This window comes from Lipotes vexillifer, unplaced genomic scaffold, assembly GCF_000442215.2.
Source record: "Lipotes vexillifer unplaced genomic scaffold, Lipotes_vexillifer_v1.1 scaffold989, whole genome shotgun sequence".
Classification (NCBI taxonomy): Eukaryota; Metazoa; Chordata; class Mammalia; order Artiodactyla; family Lipotidae; genus Lipotes; species Lipotes vexillifer.
Window position 1 is genome coordinate 488,182 of NW_006796817.1, and position 22,133 is coordinate 510,314.

The 22,133-nt window shown below is 41.0% G+C and overlaps 1 protein-coding gene across 1 annotated transcript in view; it reads left to right on the plus strand.

The window, feature by feature from the left end:
• The window catches only part of PXK (PX domain containing serine/threonine kinase like), a 77,589-nt gene that overhangs the window by 25,224 nt on the left and 30,232 nt on the right, over window positions 1-22,133 (plus strand). The window contains 5 exon segments of the mRNA XM_007472320.1: window positions 2,578-2,628; window positions 4,454-4,501; window positions 13,164-13,350; window positions 22,099-22,127; window positions 22,129-22,133. The exon segment at window positions 22,129-22,133 is cut by the window's right edge and continues 61 nt beyond it. Of these exon segments, the coding sequence (XP_007472382.1) occupies window positions 2,578-2,628; window positions 4,454-4,501; window positions 13,164-13,350; window positions 22,099-22,127; window positions 22,129-22,133 (320 nt within the window).

Genomic DNA, 22,133 nt, shown 5'->3' on the forward strand with positions numbered 1-22,133 from the left:
AAAAAAAAAAAAAAAAAAAAAAAAAAGCATTGCAGAGAGATCCCATATGTTCATCATCCAGTTTTTTCATTGGTAGTATCTTGCAAAACTTGGTACAATATCATGACCAAGACATTAACATTGATGTAATCAAGATACATAATCAAGAACATTTCCATTGGTTCAGACATCCCTCATGTCTTAGTCCATTCAGGCTGCTATAACAAAATGCCATAAACCGAGTGGCCTATACATAACAGACATTTATTTCTCATAGTTCTAGAGGCTGGAAGTCCAAGACTAAGGTGCCAGCATGGTTGCCTTCTGGTGATGGTCCTCCTCCGGGTTCATAGCTAGTAGCACCGTCTCAGACTATCCTCACATGGTGGAAGAGGCAAGGGCCCCTCTGAAGCCTCTTTTATAAGGCACTAATCCCATTCATGAGGGCTTCACTGTCATGACCTAAGTACCTCCCAAAGGTCCCACCCCCAATACCATCATCTTTGGGGGTTAGTATTTCAACACATGAATTTTGGGGGGGCAGAGACCTTCAAACCATAGCACTTCATTTGCCCTTCTATAGCCACACTAGTTTCCCTTCCACACACACCCTCCTACCCCAGTCTTAACTCTTGGCAACCACTAGGCTGTTCTCCATATCTATAATTTTGTCATTTCATGAATGTTGTAGAAATGGAGACATGTAGTTTATAATCTTTTGGTATTGGCTTTTTCACTCAGCATAATTCTCTGGAGATTCATCTAATTTGTTGCATGTATCAATAGTTTATTCCTTTCTGTTGCTGAGTCGTATTCCCTAGTGTGGATGTAGCAAAGTTTAACCATTTGCCTGCTTAAGGACATCTGGCTTGTTTCTACTTTTGGGCTGTTACCAATAAAGCTGCTGTGACCTTTCATGTGTGAGTTATTGTATGGACATAAGTTTTTGTTTCTCTGGAATAAATGTCCAGGAGTGCAGTTGCTGGGTCATATGATAGTTGCATATTTTAGTTTTTTAAGAAACTGTCAAACTGTGTTCCAGAGTGTCTGTACCATTTAAAATTCCCACCATTAATTTATGAGTGATCCAGTTTCTCTGTTATCCTAGCCAGCATTTGGTGTTATCATTATTTTTTGTTTCAGCCATTCTCATAGGGATATAGTGATATCTCACTGTGGTCTTAATTTACATTTGCTTGATGACTAGTAATGTTGAATATCTTTTCCTGTGCTTATATGCCATCTGTGTATCCTCTTGAATAGCAGAATATTATTGGATGGAGTGCTGTTGTTGGATAGAGTGTTCTATAAATGCTGATTAATCTGTTGGTTGATGGTAATGAAATAAAATTCATATTTTATGGCAAGACAAGAAAAATTCGAACATAAAATTTTTCTCAGGAAAAGGCTTCCATTTAGGCTTCCCCCCTCCCCTTTATGTGTGGCTGCATTAACTAGACCTCCTTAGGAGATAACATTCCTTCTTAATCTCGTAAAGGGTCACCATGACCCACAACTTGCTTTGTACGTGCAGATCTGGATTGTGTAAACTGTTGATATGTCATTTGATGTATAACCTGTTTGTCTTAAAAACTTATATAACTGTGCTTTGACCTCTAACAGGCGGAACAGCCCTCAGAGCTTTCTGAAAGGCTGTCTCCTGGGTTATAGTCCCCAGGTTCGAATAAAAGTTTTCATTTCTTTCTTAGATTAATTGGTTATTAATTATTAATTAATATTCAGTAAGATTATGAATCTTACTGATTAATTTTTCATCAATAATGGTATTGCTGAATTTGTCTATATCCTTACTGGTTTTCTCTTTAGTTGTTCTGTCAATTGCTGAGAGAGGGGTGTTGAAGTCTCCAACTGTAATCATGGATTCATCTATTTCTTCTTCCAGTTCTATCAGTTTTTGCTTCACATATTTTGCAGCTCTGGTATTTGGTGCACGCACATGTAAGATTGTTATGTCTTGCTGTGAGATTACCCTTGTATCTTTAGGTCCCTCTCTGTTTCTAGTAGTCTTTGCTCTGAAGTCTACTTTATCTGATGCTTTCACTTAATATTTTTGATCCCCTGATTTGGATGGTTGTTTTGTTCTGTTTTGTTTCTTATTAAAAATTTGTTTTTATTAAAATATAGTTGATTTACAATGTTGTATTAATTTCAGGTGTACAGCAGAGTGATTCAGATATGTGTTCTTTTTTAGATTCTTTTCCATTATAGGTTATTACAAGATATTGAGTAGAGTTCCCTGTGCTATACAGTAGGTCCTTGTTAGTTATCTATTTTATATATAGTAATGTGTATATTTTAATCCCAAACTCCTAATTTATCCCTCCCCACCCCGGCCCCCACTTTCTCCTTTGGTAACCATAAGTTTATTTTCTATATCTGTGAGTCTATTTCTGTTTTGTAAATAAATTCACTTGTACCTTTTTTTTTTTTTTAGATTCCACATATAAGTGATATCTTATGATATTTGTTTTTCTCTGTCTGACTTACTTCACTTAGTATGATAATTTCTAGGTCCATCCATATAGCTGCATGATTTGGGTGTTTTGTAATTGAGGCTCTTTTCCCCTTCTTTTTTAGGAATATATCATTCGGGTACAAAGAGGAATTTCTGTAGAAAATAGCTGGCAGGTAAGCTTTTTTTTTTTTTTTTTTTTTTTTGTCATTAGAAAAATGTTTAAACAAAATTCTGACTTGGGGCATCTAAAAATCTGGAAAAACTATATTAATCATATGTCTTTTAGATATAAACGTTTAGTTCTAACACATGTATTATAAAAGGCTTTTATGTTCCCAGTTGTTCGGTTTAATTCGTGTATGTTACTACAGAGAGTAGGAATTTGTTCTCCAGGTGGACACAGAGTAAGTGGGCTAGGCAAATTACTTGATGTGTTCCTAGTAATTCAAACCTCCTCACCTGAAGCCATGGCTGGGGTGAGGCAGGTTAACGTTCAGTCCACCAGGTAGAAGGGTGAGACAGTGCCCTGGACATTGTGCATTTCATGGACTTCCAAGTCCAGTCATGGACAATTTCTGGTGCTAGTTCCTACACTGACCATAGGTAAGGATCTGCTTACAGCCCCAGGGCCTGCTTTCCTCACAGGTGGCCTCAGAGAGGCAGAACTGACTATATAGATCTAGAGGTGCTTCCCATCCCAGTTGACTTGCAGAGGGTGGCTGAATTCTGTACAGGGACCATTTCTTTCCTGCTTTAGTAATTATAATGACCCTCCTGCCTTCCAAAAATCTTACCTTGTCCTTCGTAGCCCAGGTTGAACCTTACCTCTCACCTTAAGCAGTCTTTGACCTCAGTGACCCATACTTGGTCTTTTCTTTGCCTGAAAATTCAAACTGCTTTTTGTTGGACTAATTATAATATTTAACATCAGTTGAGCATTTATTGTTAGGCACATTAATTCACTTAGCCCTTTAAAGCCAGTCCTGCGTGATAGTATTAGCCCCATTTTACATTCAAAAGATTAGTAACTGGTCCAAGGTCACGCTTATATCCCTGACAGAACAGGGTTGGAATTTGCACGTTCTCTGTGGTTAACTATTGTACTACTTTTTGCTCCTTTGCACTTATCAGGGATGCCCTCATGTTTAACTTTCTGATGTATATTTGTCAAACAGGCCCAAGGGCAATGTCCTGCCAGAAAAATCAACCCTTGATGTAGTTTTCTAGATCCAATGCTTTAGAGTCCTGGGGGATACTTAACAAAAATGTAGATACTTAACTTCCTTAAATTCCTGAATTCCTAGGTGATCTCCAGGTAATTCTTATGCACACTAATATTTGAGAATCATCAATAAAGATTGAAAAAACTTTTTGAAAGCAAAATAACTTCCTTCCCCGTAGACTGAAGAGCTAGTGGAATTTGGCTATGCCTAATCAATGGCATCAACATAACTAAGAAAGAATGCATACACAGTGGTTGTGGACTGTTGGCCAAGAGGGGAAACGGATGTGGCCTCTCTGCCTGCAGATGCGTCCAATCTCTAGACTGGTTGGATCCCAAATGGGGGAAGTTTTATGCAGGGCAAGGATGAAATGGCCTCAAGACTGTCCACATGCTTTTAACTTTAATTTCATGTTCACTAAAACTTTTTTTTTTTTTGTAAATTATTAATTCATCTTTCTAGGTGCCTGGTTAATAAAAAAAAAATACTTAAAGGGCTATTCACCCTGGAAACAGATACATCATCATTCTTTCTTACCTGTTGGCATCTTGCGAGTTTGGCTAGCATTAACCAGTTTCCCACGGCCCAGCCAACTCAGGGGCACTGCTTGGTCTGTTTTCTGGGGCTGCTGAGTTAAGCAAGTTAAGCACCAGGTATATAAGCCCTGCTACCCTTAATGCAAGTGCCTTGGCTCTAAAATGCCAATAAATATTAAATAGGGAAATGAAAATTGATGGTCTTTGCTGAATCAAAACACCACTTTTATTTCTTACAGATTGTTAGGAGATACAGTGACTTTGATTTGCTGAACAACAACTTGCAGGTAATTATTTTAAAACACCAATGACACATTTATTGCTTGGGGTATCTTAGAAACTGGTTGGAAACAACATTAGGAACAAGAAATTAGCAAATTTCCCTAGCAAAGGAGATAAGCTCATACTTTATACATTTTTTTTTTTTTTTTTTTTGCGGTATGCGGGCCTCTCACTGTTGTAGCCTCTCCCCTTGCGGAGCACAGGCTCCGGACGCGCAGGCTCAGCGGCCATGGCTCACGGGCCCAGCCACTCCGCGGCATGTGGGATCTTCCCGGACCGGCGCACAAACCCGCGTCCCCTGCATCGGCAGGCGGACTCGCAACCACTGCGCCACCAGGGAAGCCCGCTCATACTTTAAACAGATGATGTGTGACTCTAAAAATAAACTTTGGGGAATAAACATCATTTATAATAGTCACCTTGCAGCTGGGTACCTTTGTGCCAGACTGCGTCCTTACCACAATCATGGGATGCTGTGTGTTATCTCCTTTTCACAGGTTAGGAATGACTAAATGGGTTGCTAGAGTTGTTCACTGAGAGCTGGGACTCTCAGACTCTGTTAAACAAGGCTGCATAGTCAGCATTGCAGATCAACACTCAGCAGTAACTAGAGACTCAACCTTTTTCAGTGTAACTTTTTTTTTTTTTAACTTTTTAAATTTATTTTTTGGCTGCATTGGGTCTTCGTTGCTGTGTGCAGGGGTTACTCTTCATTGCGGTGTGCGGGCTTCTCATTGCAGTGGCTACTCTTGTTGCGGAGCACGGGCTCTAGGGCCTGCGGGCTTCAGTAGTTGTGGCATGCGGGCTCAGTAGTTGTGGTGCATGGGCTTGGTTGCTCCACGGCATGTCGGATCTTCCTGGACAAGGGATAGAACGCATGTCCCCTACATTGGCAGGCAGATTCTTAACCACTGTGCCACCAGGGAAGTCCCTCAGTGTAACTTTTTTCTCTTAAATATGTATTTCTAAATCCCTTTGATTTAAATGTTTGTAACTTGGTGGCCATAATGCAAAGAGGGATGAGCTGGAAACAAAGCTAGTGCTGGTAATGATTGAAGGGTCCTAGAGAAGTGTTAGCACTGTAGGTACTGGCAATACCACCCATGTCTTCACCTGGTAGATTGGTCTTCAGGGGCCATGGGTTATCGAAGACCACTGGGCTTGTATCATATCTCAGATTTTTTTTTTTTTTTTTTTTTTTGCGGTACACGGGCCTCTCACTGTTGTGGCCTCTCCCGTTGCAGAGCACAGGCTTCGGACGCGCAGGCTCAGCGGCCATTGGCTCATGGGCGCAGCCGCTCCGCGGCATGTGGGATCTTCCCAGACTGGGGCACGAACCCGTGTCCCCTGCATCGGCAGGCAGACTCTCAACCACTGCGCCACGAGGGAAGCCCCATATCTGAGCTTTGATTGGTAGCATAAACCCTTGAGCCAGAGTGCTTGGCTTACGACCATCCCAGCTGGGAGGTGAACTGGCCATTATCACTCATTCTGAGTGACCTCTGATCCTGTCCACAAAGGTCAGGAGGACTGCTGACTGGGAGGTAGCGTAATGCTTCATTTCCTTCAAAAGGCCATTTTTTATTGACCAGACTTTGGAAAAATAGCATTTGTAGAGTCCAGACTTTCATATTATTTACAACACTGCTGAAAGCATGAATGCCTTATTTTCCTTCCAGTAGAACTGGCCTGAGTATCTGCAGACCTTCTTGTAATTGACATATGGTCCTGCATTTCACACATGTTGTCTGTCCACATTTTTAAAAAAATAAATTTATTTAATTTTTAAATTTTTGACTGCATTGGGTCTTTGTTGCTGTGCACAGGCTTTCTCTAGTTGTGGCAAGTGGGGGCTTCTCTTTGTTGCGGTGCGTGGGCTCTAGGCGCACGGGCTTCAGTAGTTGTGGCACATCGGCTCTGTAGTTGTAGCTTGTGGGCTTAGTTGCTCCACAGCATGTGGGATCTTCCCGGACCAGGGCTCAAACCCATGTCCCCTGCATTGGCAGGTGGATTCTTAACCACTGCGCCACCAGGGAAGTCCCAGAAGGGGGAGTGATTTTGTACAGTGCTGTTCAGCCATGGCTGAGTAAGAATCATGGGAAAAATACTTCTGAAATTGAAATTGCCTAGGCCTAGCCCCCAAGAATGGGGGATGGGGAGGAGGGTTTTATCTCCTATTTGTTCTTTCTTTGGGGATATAAAGTTGAATCTCCATGACTATTCAATTATAGCCTTTTTAATATAATAGAATTTTATTTTTGCATCAGTGTAATTTTCCTTTTTAAAATGGGCACTTTCACTGTGCATCTTATTTCAAATGCAAATATCCACATGTATTGATGTTGGCTTGTGCTGGGCAGGATATGGCCAGACAGCACTTCAGTGGGAGGTTTTTCTGGATCCAAGTAAACAAACAGAAGAAAGCACATACAGCTTTTTGGCAACAAAATAATTTCAAAACAACCTCCATAAAACAGACCAAAAAGATTCCAAAACCACAGAATAAAACTGTGACCATGAAATTCAGTGTCTGATTACCCTTCTGACAGATAAATGAGTTCCTACTGAAAAAAGAGAAATATAATACACATATGCAGAGTTGTTTGAGTCCAATAGGAAACATACCTAAGCCAAAAAAAAAAAAAAAAACCCAGCAGGATGTAAAATTATACATGCAATATAATAATTACATTGAAATGTTTAGGAAAAAAGGTTGGAAGGAAATATGCCAAAATGTTAACAATGGGGATCCCCAGGTGGCAGGATTATGGGTTATGTTTATTTCTGGTTCTTTATACTGTTTTGTACTTTCCAAGTTCAGTACAAGTAAACACATGCAAGCTATATAAGTAGAAAAACAGAAAAAAAGCTGTACTTTCCCAACTTTTTTTTTTTTTTTTTTTTTGCGGTACGCGAGCCTCTCACTGCTGTGGACTCTCCCGTTGCGGAGCACAGGCTCCAGACATGCAGACCCAGCGACCATGGCTCACGGGCCCAGCTGCTCCGCGGCACGCGGGATCCTCCCGGACTGGGGCCCGAACCCGTGTCCCCTGCATCGGCAGGCGGACTCTCAACCACTGCGCCACCAGGGAAGCCCTCCCAACTTTTTATAGTGAGCATATCTTGTGGTAACAGTGAAGAAAAATCACCACCTTATTTAAAAGGCACCATCGAATTGGTGACCATCTAGGGAGATAGCAGGAGACACAGAGAAAGAAGAAGGAGCTGCGGTGATGGGAACTGGCAGGGAGCCCTCAGACTTGGCATGGGACCCAGCCTCTGCCTCTTACCAGCCCTGAGACCTGGGCTCAGTTACTTCCTCTCTCTGTCCTCACTCTCCCCGTCTGAAGCCAAGGGGCTGAACCAGATGACTTCTCAAGTCTGTTGTAGCACAAATGTTTTGTGATTTGGTTGTACTGCCCATTGTTGATGTAGGAGAGACTACTGAACACTGGGGGGAAATGGGGACAAATTAGGGTCTGTTGAGAGCTTAGAACTCCCTAGAATACTCCCTAGAATGTAGTTGAAGACAATTTACAGATGGTTAAGGTCTGATAACAGAAATGAGAGACTAGTAGATTCAGAGTTAGAAGGTTTTTCCTCCAGACAAAAAGCTAGTTTTCTTGAAACTGATGAGTTTGTCATGGAATTTAGAAGCTTCTGCTAGGCTAGCATGGGTCAGATTATGGGCTCCAGACCCCAGTTTGGCTGTCATCCCCCCTTTGCTTTGTCACTCTGCAGATGTTATGAATGGAGGAACTTTGGGGACTTCTCTGCTGGCCTTCTTGTTCTCTTTTCCTTTATAGAAGGAACTCAAGAAGGGAATACGTAGGGTACGTTGAAGAGGGAACAATAAAAAATGGGATGATTGGCTTGAAGCCATCCCTGTGGAGGTGTCTAGGAAATCACTGACTTAGTGGCTTCATCACTTTATGTGCTAGTACTCTCGCTCCCTCCTTTCTAATTAGTCATGGGAGTTCTGAATTTTATATTCTGTGACTGGTAAGCATTTGAGAAATTCTGAGAGGAAGCTGAAAGAGAAGTTTCTGTTGAATGTTAATCTCCTTTCAAAGGCAACATTTTATTTTAGTTTTATTTATTTATTTATTTATTTTTTAGTGAACTTTAAAAAAAAAAAAATTTATTTGGCTGCGCCGGGTCTTAATTGCGGCACATGGGATCTTTGTTGCAGCATGCAGGATCTTTTAGTTGCCACATGCGGGATCTTCATTGTGGCACGTGGGATCTTTTTAGTTGTGGCATGTGGGATCTAGTTCCCTGACCAGGGAACGAACCCGGGGCCCCTGAGTTGGGAGCATGGAGTCTTAACCACTGGACCACCAGGGAAGTCCCTCAAAGGCAAGATTTTAAAGTAACACACACAGCATAGTTTTAATACTTTTAGGAATATTTATTGTGAGATCTTAAATCCGGGCAGGAAAACACCTCCCATATGTCTAGCAGACTGACATGGCAGGGACACTCTAATCACATCTGTTGGCAAAGAACTCTGTTTCACCTGTTGAATTGGAAGAGCTGATGGGATGTCTGGGCAGATCAATACATTTTCCTGAAGAGAAATGAAGCATGAAAAAAAAAGATTGGTTCAAGCTTGGAGGCCACAAAGTTTGAAACAGATAGCTCATCAAATTCATGAATGAAAAATAGCACCCCCCCAAAAAAAATATAGCCCTGTTGGGGTTTGAATCCAGTGTTGTCAGATGTGACTGTCCATTCTGAGTGATGTGTAAGGTTCAGCTGGGTCCGCTCTTGGGCAGGTAGTGCAGGAAAATGCGCCGATATTGGCTGATAGTAATTTTTTAAAAAATCCTTGTTGTGTATATGATCACTTTGGTGAGCAAAAGGGATTTTTCTTTCTTTCTTATTTTTAATTGAAAAAAATAGTAAATGAGAAATGTTAACATTTCATAGTATAGAATGAAAATTAATTCACCAGCCCACTCCCAGAGGTAGCTATTCTCAAGCAGGTAGTGTGAGTCCTTTTAGACATTTTTGGTGCATATATAACTATATGCCTGGGCTTATACACACACACATACATACACACACAAATGAGATTATATCCTGCAACTTAATAAGGGAGTTTTTAAAAGAAATCAGTTATGTTTTCAGTAATATATTACCTTTGATTCCCCTGTATTACTCAATGCTCCTGGACAAAACTAATAATAAAACGATTGGCTTGGATGTGTGCTAGCTGAGTGATGTGCTTTCTTCATAAGTATGCTTTGTATTTAGCTAATAAAGGAACTGCTGTTAGGTAAAGCCTAATTGTATGAGTGAGGAAAACAACCTGAAATTGAAGTGTGTCATCTGGCAATGAATTTTGCCATGGTTGAAAATTCACTCTAAGTATGTTCTGACATATTTTCATAAATATGTTGGAGAAATAGGCAATTTAGAATTGTCAACCAACCTTTTCATCTTGCGCAATATCAACTTCAACGTCTTCAGCATTGTTTGAAAAATACAACAGAGTGGAACAGGCTAAGTTAGGTTCATTCACATGGGTGATTTAGATGACATGCTTGTCTGAATTCAAGATGCCCTTCTCTTTAGACCTTCCCCTTGATCAATACACATGCCACTTGGACAGCTCTAATCTACGTACAAGTGTAGACTAACAGTGCTCTTTGAAAGCAGTTTTGCTCATTAAATTAAGACACCAATCTGACACTTTGTTTTTTTTTAACTTTAAAAAATAGATTCATAGGGAATTACCTGGCAGTCCAGCGGTTAGGACTCTGTGCTTTCACTGCCGGGGGCCCAGGTTCGATCCCTGGTCGGGGATCTACGATCCTGCATGCCGCTCGGTGTGGCCAAAAAATGAAAAAGGACTTATAAAGTTTTTTTGTTGTTTGTTTTTTTTATTTCAAGATATCTTCAGCCACTATAATTTAATATTTAAATATCTGTGGTTTCTTTTAGTGGCAAAAGTCAGATATTGCTAATAATACCAGGTTTATGGCCTACATTTATAATTGAGGGATATGCTAAGTTTGTTTTTTTTAATTTATTTAATTAATTTATTTTTGGCTGCATCGCGTCTTCGTTCCTGTGCGCGGGCTTTCTCTAGTTGTGGTGAGTGGGGGCTACTCTTCGTTGCGGTGCGCGGGCTTCTTGTCATGGTAGCTTCTCTTGTGGCAGAGCACGGGCTCTAGAGCGCAGGCTCAGTAGTTGTGGCGCACAGGCTTAGTTGCTCCACGGCATGTGGGATCTTCCCGGACCAGAGATTGAACCCTTGTCCCCTTCACTGGCAGGTGGATTCTTAACCACTGCACCACCAGGGAAGCCCGGGACTCATAAAGTTTTAAATGATCTGGAAAATGATAGATTGAGCACCCGCATTTACTTTTCCTCTCTCCGGAAGCCACTCTAAAACAAGAGTAAATTGATCTCATACACACACACACACACACACACACACACACACACACACACACACACACCCTCAAGGACAAATAGGAGAGGAGAAAACTACAACAAAACAACTACAACTACAACAAAAACATTTGAAACTGAAAATCCAATGGATGAGAGCTAACTAATTAAGCAGATATGGGAAGGCAGAATTCTGAGATGGCAGTGAGGGTGGCTAACCCTATTGGGTCCCAATTTATACCACAGAACCTCCAAAAGATTTAGCAATTGACAGCACCAGCTGCTGCCTGCAGCCTGGGCTGAGGTCAAGCTAAAATCAGGAGTTGAAAGTATGTTTAAGCAGTCAGATCACCAAATCTCCCCATCTGAGCAACTTACGGCTGCTCTTCTCCCTCCAGTAGAAAAACAGTTTATTCTCTAGAGAGGGTAGAACAGTCTCTGGACTGGAGAATGAGGGCAGAGTTGGAAAATTTACATAACAAACAGGAGACCTGACTACTCCCCACCCCTGCCCCCAGCCAAGCCCTCTTCTTCCTTTCAGCTCCCAGAATACTGGCAGTCAGGCGTAGACCCTCCGGGCAGGAGCCTGGAAGATTCTTTTGGGAGGATCTGTCCAGCCTAAGAGGAAAGAGCTAAAGAGAGTGAGGTCACAGGTTCTTAGAAAAATTGTCTTTTATAATCTCAGAGAGATTAAAAATTGCATTACATTACATCAGGATGCTATTAAGGAAAGAAAAGTATTTAGAAGTAAAAAAGATGATAGTAGGAATGAAAACTCTTTAGAAGGGCTGAAAGATAGAGGAAATATCCCAGGGAGAAAATGTTTAACATAGGTGGAAAATGGGAGGGAAAAGATAAGAATAGAGGACGAGTCCAGAAAGTCCAACATTGGAAAACAGGAGTTCTAGAAAAAGAAAGCAAAGGGAATGGAGAGGAAGAAATAATGACCTAATACAAGAAAATACCAAAGAATGTAAGGATATTAGTTTCTAGATTGAAAGGGCCGAGTACTCAGCACAGAGAATGAAAATATAGCCACATAAAGGCACATGGAATTCACAGACCGAGGTCAAAGAGAAGATCCTGAAAGCTTCCAGGGAGAGAAAAAAAAACAGAATGAAGAATCTACTGCTTGAACCTTTAACAGCAGCACCAGAAACTAAAAGACAATAATGTAGCTCCTAAAAATTCTGAGGAAGAAATGTATTTCCAACTTAGAATTCCATATCAAGACTCGTTATCAATCAAGTGTGAGGGTAGAATAAAAACATTTTTTAACATGCAAGGTTTCAAAAAATTTATCTCCCTTGCTCCCTTTTTAGGAAGCTGACAGACGGTATCTCCACCCAAAGTCAGGGAATTATCTAAGAAAAGGGCAGGTATGGATATAGAAATGGGGTTCAGCAGGAGAAAGGGCAAAAGCTTCTCCAGCATGATGGTGAAGGGAGGTCCCAGGATGCCAGCTTTGTAGCAGGTATAGGGACCACGAGTCCTGCTTGGATCAGGTTGGTGGGTTCTGGAAGGTACTCCTTAAGAAGATAAAATTGATACATCTTTGTATCTGAATGTGTTGAGAAAAGGCTTAGGTGGAGAGTTTGGAGTTGAATAGAAAACTTAAAAAGACTACTAATTGACAGAAAGGAATAATAAGCATGCTCTTTGGCTCAGTTGTGAATATCATTTACCTAATGTAAATATGAATATTGCACTAAATAAAATTATAACATCACTATATTGGAAGGAGTAGTAATAGAATGTGTATGGAATGAGATTAGGATTGTGAAAGAGAACTTAATCCTAATCTTCCATAATTAGAAACTTATAGATAATGCCTAAAAGTGAAAAATCAAGACATAGCAATGTGAATATTCCCCTATTCCAGAAGATCAGCCGAAAGAGTGAATGTGGCTGCCTCTGGGCAGTGGGGAATGGATATGTCACCTGTTGGGGGGGGCGGGTAGTAGGAGCACTGTGGGACTGCTAGTAATAATAAAAAAAGAACTGTTTGACTCTTGAAATTATGTTCATGTATATGTTTGATAAAAAGAAAAACACATTACAAAATTAAGTTTTAAAGTTGCTACGCTGAATAAAGCATTTTATCAATTCTCAGTTGTTACGGTTTTTCACATTTTTATAGTTTGACAAATTAGGATGCATCCTAAAATGCCTTAGACCTAATGAAATATGATGGCTCAGAATTCTGATAATGTATCTTATTTGGGGATGACATGAGTATAATACTTTTTTTTTTTTTAATTAAAGATTGCAGGCCTAAGTCTACCTCTTCCTCCCAAAAAATTGATTGGTAACATGGATCGTGAGTTCGTAGCTGAGAGGCAGAAAGGTCTTCAGAACTATCTCAACGTTATCACCACAAATCATATCTTGTCTAATTGTGAGCTGGTTAAGAAGTTTTTAGATCCAAACAACTATTCTGCAAGCTATACTGGTAAGTAGAGCGATCGATCAGCTACAGCCCCAGGACAAAAGAGGCACTTTTCTTTGCTGGAGATAATATATGTGGGAGAAATTCTCCTTCCAAATGGGGAGATGTGTACATCTGTTATAGGGTGTTATTCATTTACTAATAATTACCTGATTGTATTTTTACCATAGATATATAAGAAGAAAATTGTTCTAAAATGTTTGTGACATCTGTTTAGAAAAATATGGAGAACTTATTGTCTGTGTACAGAGTCTTGTCTTTATTATCTTCCCTGACAAAACAGAGAGTAAATAGTCCACAATAATCTATACAGTAATCTCAATTTGATTTGTAGTTGGCTCTGTTTTTGTGTTTACAGTATATACTATGCCTGGTTTTCCTGGGAATTACTTTAAACACAACAGTGATCCAGAAGTGTTCTTTCTGTGTCTTCCCCGTTGCTTGCTGAAATCCACTCTGTGCAAAGCCTAAAGAAGAGGTAGTTCTCTTGCAAACCTTCCCTGGGTCAGGGTGGCAGCCAGGGGCCTGAGTTGGAAAGGGTGCCAGTCACACACAAAGCTAGCATCAGTAATGTAAGCCCGTTGTCAGCAGAATGAGTGATTAAATATTTAATACACTCTGGCGTGGCCTTGAAGAGACCAATAGAAACTGTTGTAGAACTGAACCAGTGACTAGAATTCAACTGGTTTTTTAAAGCTAAGCCATGCTTAGAGTCTAAGTGGAACTCTGGGTATTATTAATAAGCTGATTTCCTTGCTAAGAGAATGGATTGTTTACAGGCTACATTTTAGGTCCCCAGGACGCTGCTTTTGAAGTAATTGGAGGGAGACACTTTTATTTCTGCATCAGATAGAGGGGCTGCTTTTAAAGTAATTGGGGGGAGACACTTTTATTTCTGTGTCAGGTAGAGGGAAATAGAGGACTACTTGTCAGGCACCAAACTTTTCTGCATAATATTGTCCACCTGGGGAGCTTTAAAAAATCCTGATGCCCAGGCTGCATTCATGCCAATTAAATCAGAATATCTGTGGATTGGATTCCTAATTTGTAAAGCTCCCCTAGAGATTCTAATTGCCACCGAGTTTGAAAACCACAGTTAGAACTTGCTACTTGCAGTGTGGTCCTCTGACAGCAGCACTGGCATCACTGGGAGCTTGTCAGTAACGCAAGACTTAGGCCCCAGCCTAAAACTAGGATCAGGATGTGGTTTTAACAAGGTTGCCATGTGGTTTGCATGCATATTTAAAGTTTGAGAAGCCTTGTCCTGGAACATACCTGCCATCTTCTAATGGAAGTGCCTGTAAGAAAAATGCGTTTCTAGAATGCAATCCAGTGAAGGAGAGTTCATTTAAAACTCACATTTACTGTAAGTAACAATGAATTGTTACAAGGCTTGCATCCTTACCCCACTTGTTTCTCGGTTCACATAGGAGAAAAGGGGCTCCCAGGACAGCTCGCATTCCTTCAGAGTAGATCTCGCTTGGCTTTCAATTCACCATGCTTTATTTACCTCGCTTGTTCTCAGAATTATCAGATCATGGGCCTTCTGGATTGACTTTTTTTTTTTTTTTTTTTTAATTTATTTATTTTTGGCTGAGTTGGGTCTTTGTTGCGGTGTGTGGGCTTCTCATTGTGGTGGCTTCTCTTGTTGCGGAGCATGGGCTCCAGGCATGTGGGCTTCAGTAGTTGTGGCATGCGGGCTCAGTAGTTGTGGCTCACGGGCCCTAGAGCTCAGGCTCAATAGTTGTGGCACACAGGCCTAGTTGCTCCATGGCATGTGGGATCTTCCCGAAGCAGGGCTTGAACCTGTGTCCCCTGCATTGGCAGGTGGATTCTTAACCACTGCGCCACCAGGGAAGTCCCTGGATTGACTTTTATCAAATCAGTCCCAACCCAGCCCTCTTCATTGGTTTGTCCACATTTTTTCCTGAGGGTGTCTGCTAATGTTCTCCTAGGGCAAGTGTCAAGGTGTAGTACACACGTGATGATGCCATTCATTCCATAAACCTTGACTGTCTGCTCTGCCTATGCCACGTGCTAGGTGCAGGGCTGGGTGTTGGGGTGCAGGTGTGAAGAAGATGTGCTCCCTGTTCTCAGGGAGCTTATACCAGAAGTACCTTGAGTTGCCGGGGGTCAGAGCTAGCAGGGATCTTGGAGCAGACATATCAAAACTAACCCTCTCGTTTTATTTTTTAATGTTATTTTTTGTTGTTGTTTTCCTTCCGGTTTTATTGAGATATAATTGATATACAGCACTGTATAAGTTTAAGGTCTACAGCATAATGATTTGACTTACATACATTGTGAAATGATTATCACAGTAAGTTTAGTGAACATCTCTCATCTCATACGGATGCAAAATTAAATAGAAAAAAATTTTTTCCTTGTGATGAGAACTCTTAGGATCTACTCTCTTGTTAACTTTCATGTATAATGTACAGCATTGTTAATTATATTTATCATGTTGTGTATTACATCCCTAGTACTTATTTATCTTATAAGTAGAAGTTTGTACCTTTTGGCCACCTTCATTCAGTTCCCCATCCCCCTATCCCCTAGCCCCCACCTCTGGTAACCACAAATCTGATCTCTTTTTCTATGAGTTTGTTTCTTTTTTAAGAATATTTGACCTACAACACTATGTTAGTTCCTGTTACACAGCACTGTGGTTTGATGTTTCTATACATTTCAAAATAATCATCATGAGAAGTTGATGATGTCAACTTATGATATGTCACCATACAAAGATATTACATAGTTATTGACTGTATCCATCCATGTGGTTGCAAATGGCAAGATTTCATTCTTTTTTGTGGCTGATTAATATTCCATTGTGACTCTTAGATTGCTTCCATATCTTGGCTATTGTAAATAATGCCACAATGAACATGGGGGTGCATATATTTTTTTCTAATTTTCATTTTTTCTTCTGATATATGCCCAGGAGTGGAATTGCTGAATCATATGGTAGTTCTACTTTTAATTTTTTGAGGAACCTCCATATCATTTTCCATAGTGGCTGCACCACGTTACATTCTCACCAGCAGTGCACAAGGGTTCTCTTTTCTCCACATCTTTACCAACACTTGTTTTTTATTTGTGGTCTTTTTGATGATAGCCCTTCTGATGGGTATGAGGTGATACCTCATTTTGGTTTTGATTTGCATTTCCATGATGGTTAGTAGTGTTGAGCATCTTTTCGTATGCCTGTTGGCCATCTGTATGTTGTCTTTGGAAAAATGTCTATTCAAGTGCTCTACCCATTTTTTAATAGGGTTGTTTGGTTTTTTGATGTTGAGTTGTATGAGTTCTTTGTATATTTTGGATATTAACCACTTGTCAGCCGTATTGTTTGCAAATATGTTCTCCCATTCAGTAGGTGGCCTTTTTGTTTTGTTCATGGTTTCCTTTGCTGTGCAAAAGCTTTTAAGTTTGATTAGGTCCCATTTGTTGGTTTTTGCTTTCTGTTTTTCCCTTGCCCGAGGAGACATATCCAAAAAAATATCGCTAAGACCAGTGTCAAAGAGCTTACCACCTATGTTTCCTTCTAGGAGTTTTATGGTTTTAGGTCTTATGTTTACGTCTTTAATCCATTTTTTAGTTTATTTTTGTATATGATGTGAGAGAGTAGCCAGTTTGGTTCTATTGCATGTAGCTGTCTAGTTTTCCCAGTACCATTTATTGAAGAGGCTGTCTTTTCTCCATAGTGTATTCTCGCCTCCTTTGTCGTGGATTAACTGCTCATAGAAGTATGGGTTCATTTCTGGGTTCTCTATTCTGTTCCTTTGTTCTCTGCATGTGCATGTGCATGTGTGCACGTGCATGCCAATACCATACTGTTTTGATTACTGTAACTCTGTAGTATACTTTGAAATCAGGAGCATGATACTTCCGGCTTGTTCTTCTTTCTCAAGATTGTTTTGGCTGTTCCAAGATCTTTTGTGTTTCCATACAAATTTAGAATTACTTCTTCTAGCTCTGTGCAAAATGCCAATGGTATTTGATAGGGATTGCACTGAATCTGTAGATTGCCTTGGGTAGTACAGTCATTTTAGCAATATTAATTCTTCCTATCCATGAACATGGTATATCTTTCCATCTGTTTGTGTCCTCTTCAATTTCTTTCATTAGGGTCTTAGCGTTTTCAAAGTACAGGTCTTTTACCTCTTTAGTTGGACTTATTCCTAGGTATTTTATTCTTTTTGATGTGATTGTAAATGGAATTGTTTTCTTACTTTTTCTTTCTGATAGTGTGTTGTTAGTATACAGAAATGCAACCAGCTTCTGTATATTAATTTTGTATCCTGCAACTTTACTGAACTCATTGATGAGTTCCAGTAGAACCCTCTCATTTTATACATGAGTGGCCCCCCCAAGAAGGGCCTTACCTAGGGTTGCACATTTGTATGATTGTACAAGTGTCCAGTGTCTGAATGTTTCCCAGTTGAAGTGCTCCTCAACCCCTGGAAGGTTGTCTGATCCCTGTATTTCCTTCTATTATACCTCTCTCACATGCTGCTCTTGTCCTGATTTTTCCCCTCTCCCAGCATGGCAGACAGTCAGGAGTCCAAAGCAGATGTGGGCAGGAGTATAAGAAAATTGTCAGAGACTCCTGCCAGAACTCAAATGCTCAAGAAGCTGCTGCTATTTAGAGGGCACAGTCCTGATGAAAAAGTAAGGGATGGATGCCGTTTTCAGAGAAGTGCTGATTTATTTCCCCCTTTGCATGAAATGTCAGAACTTGTCTTTCCTCTATGCTGACTCACCAGCAGCCTCAGGAAAGGGAAACCCAGGCCACCTCCTCCACACCATCTTAACTGAGCCATTCCCCGAAAAGCCAGACAGACTTATTCAGGTTTCCCAAAACTCACAGCGTGGCTCCCTGCACACCTCAAACTTCTGGCACTTCCCTAAGCAGAGCCAGTTTCCCTTTAATATGGATAACGTCTCTACCTCTCATCAGTTTCCAAATGGTCTGTGCTCACCACCCAGCTTCACTGCAGCAGGATTTGAGTTCTGCATTCAAATGTGGCCGAAATCACCATGCTCATATTCCTGCCTGCTGCTCTGACTGAGCCTGAAGGTGCTTTGTTGGAGGGGAACTGTTGACAACACCCGTTCCCCAGGGGATGGGTGACTAGGAGCTCGGAGGACATCAGCAGCTGCCTCCTCTCCTCCCTGGGTCCCCAGCTTGGGATTGCTGGTCCCTTTTTTCTTTTTCTTATGTTTTCCTTATGACCAAATTCACAGAAGGGAAATATAGGTCCTTGGTGCTTTGTTGAGGGCAGGTTTTGGGGTGTTCATTTGAATTAGAAAGTCTAATTGAGGGCCAGCTACTGTACAGGGAAAACAGGTGTCTCCCGGTCATGAGGGGTTTGTGTTGGGAAACACATGCATGCACGCACACACACACCACCTTATTCATCTTGTTAGCGAGGTGCTTCACTGCACTGCAGCCGTCTTTCCCCGGTAAACGACTCCGTAAGGAAGCTTTTAATGTCCACGCAGAAGTCACTTGGACCAGAAATCAAGAGCCCTGCATCCTGGTCCCAGCTTTGTTATTAGCAGCATCTCCACTCTGTAGGCCTTGAGGTCCCAACCTATAACACAGGAGGTGGGGGTGGGGTCAGTGGACCAGGTAGTGTCGAAGCTCTCTTCTAGTCCTAAAAGCCCAGGAATCCTATGAACAGGTCAGGTAGTAGAGGACTCCAAGATGAAGGGAAGGAGGGAGTGAGAGAGGGATTGGGCAGGAGGGGAGGGTGGGAGGGAAGATGAGATTATATTCAGAACAAGAGCAGGATGCTTCAGAGAGGCTGGAGGCCCACATCCGCTGTGCAGGCCACTGCAATATCACATGCTATAGTAGTTTGGGGGATTTGGAGCCCACTTGTGGGATTGGAGGAGTCAGTGTTTATTCCCCTTAGTCATCCCACGGGGCTGGGATCTAGGACGTCAAAGGCTGCACACAGTGGGGGCAGCTACGTTCTGAGCTGAGAAGTCTGAGCTCTGAGGGAAGCACAGGATGGAGTTGAAGGCATCGCTCTGCATTTCCTGTCTGGGGCTTGTTTATCAGCAACTATTGAGCATGCAGCTTTTCCCATGTGTCAGTGCTAGAGAAATGGAGGGCAAATGCCTTCCTTTTCATGGATTTCATGTTCTGATGGGAGGGAGTGTCCACATCCATTGAACATGTATTGAACCCTTAGTTCTTACTTCATCAACTATTTATTGAGTACCTACTATGTGCCAGGTGCTACGAATCCAGCACCGAGGAATGAATAGTCTCCTAATCCCATGCCTACCCCATGGCACTTCTGCAGGGAGATTGACAAGTGAAGACTGTGGCAGGTTAAAAACATGGCAGCACCTTGAGGGTGGGGGTCAGGGTGCAGATGATCCAGATCTGAAGATGGAGGAAGGCTTCCCAGAAGAGGTGATGCCTACATAGAGATCTGCGGGGTGAGTAGAAGTTAGCCAGGCCAAGAGGCAAGGGCCAGTGCTCCCAGAGAGAAAGAAGTATTTTCGTATGGCTGTGGGCTCTGCCCTGTTAAGTTATTTCTTTCCAGCCAGAGTTCACAGTCTAGTGGAAGACAGTAGCCCTAATGTGAGACAGGATCCCATAGGAGAGGGACAGGTGTAGCACCGAAGTGTGCAGAGGAGGGAAGAAGGGAGGGAGTCCTGGCTAGGGGAGCAGCAAATTTGGACTAAGCCTCAAAGGATAGATGGGTAGGAATAGAAAATGCCATGGGGTGGAAGTAGACCAGTCTTCAGGGGCCTTGGCAGGCAAATCTCAGTGAAAAGAGTGTGAGGCTCATACACTGTGTTGGGTAGAGACAGAAGGGTAAGGTAGAGCCAGAGCTAGAAGCTTGGTCTTGATTTGGGAAGGAAATGGGGCCCCAATAAAGGCTTCTTAGCAGAGGAGTAGATGTTTAGGTTTGAAGTGTGTTTCCTGAATCTGGGGAGAGAAGGGATTAATATCGGGAGCATGGTAGTCATGTGATTTACTGAGAATAAATCATAGTTCAGAGGAAAGAAAATGTCCTGTCTACAATTCCCTGACCCCAAAGGTAAAAAAAGCTATTTTCTAGTCCTTAATTTGCCAGTAACAAATCTACCATATTCCACTTGCTCACAGCTGTTTCCCCCATTCCTAAAACAATGTATAATATACAGTAGTGTACAGTAAACATTGTGGAATAATGATATTGTGGGGAATTATGAGTCACTGTTAGTTTTGAACCAACTGTCCTTTACAGTCTCTGAGAATGACATTGTATCTCATTTAGAAAATTACTTTTCATAATCCTCCTCAAAGTTGTTATGATTTTCACGTAAAAGAATATCTTTTTAAGTAGTTTATGTTCAAGTTATTTTGGAAATACTAAAAGCATTTTATGTCCGCATTACTTATAGAGGAGGTTCAGAGTTCCCAGTGTCGGTTTTAAAAATTCATCTGCTTCTGCCACTCCGAACCTCTCCAAATGCGTTGTCACATTGGAGTAGTTAAAACAAATGTAAATGGAGTCTGTTCTGTGTCGGTCATCTCATGTTCTGTTTTGTGTGGACAGCATTGACACTTTACATATTGAGTCAGTAAGATTGTTTTCCTCCCCAAATCTCAATTCATAATGTACTGTAAAATATATCAAAATGATATTGTTTGCCTGGCACTCGGCATAGTTAATTCCAGACTGGGTCATTTTGACACATGGAAAACATTTCTGCTAAATCCCTCGTGCCTGGGATGTAACTAATGCTAGGCAGAGGTGCAGTTCCACAGTGAATTTGCAGGATTGCTGTTTGCTTTCAGGGATCCAGTGTGGCTTCATTCACTCACTACATTGAGGGAAAATAGCAAATTATAGATGTTGCTTTTTGCAGGAAATGTAAAAACACAGTTATTCTGATAATTTCTTTATACAGTGAACTTTAAAGAACTTCCTCTTTTCATTGTCGTCTTAGAAGGGGGAAACGTTCTCATGATAAATAAACACAAAGAGAAGGGTGGATTTTTTTCCAGTAAACAGGCATATGGTAATTTCCCACCATAGAACCATATTGTTGCTGTACATGGATGTTTTTCTAGAGCCCTGGCTTTTATTTCCAGTATGTATATATTTAAGGCTAATCGCTTCTTTGTTGGTGAAAGCTATAATTTCATGAGGAATGAAGGTGGGGTAAATATCACTTGGAGCAACATTTAATGCTGTTCCAAGCTGAGCTTACAATACGCTTTGAGTTTTGTGCTCGGGTTGTTGTCTGGTGCATATATTGAATTCTTGGGTTAAGCCAACTAGTTTGCATATTTTAGATCTTCCAGTATAAGTAATTATTCCATTAGTAGTTACTTTCTTTTCTTTAATAAACTTTTTATTTTGGAATAATTTTAGATTTACAGAAAAAATGGCAGTGATAGTACAGAGTTTCCTTATACCCCTCACCCATTTTCCCCTAATGTTAACATCTTAGGTAAGCATGGCACATTTGTCAAAACTAAGGAATTAGCATTGGTACATTACTCTTAACTATAGTTTTATTCAGATTTCACTAGCTTTTCCATTAATGATCTTATTCTATTCCAGGATCCAATCTAGAATCCCACATTTTATTTAGTCTGTGTTGATTTTTTTATAATTAAGTTTTTCAAGAAGGTCATAGACCATAAGAATTTCATTTGCAAGAATAATATCTTAAGCGTATGGCACTTTCCTGATAATGTTTGACTAATGAGTTTCTAAAATATCTTTGCAGAGATTGCCTTACAGCAGGTTTCCATGTTCTTCCGA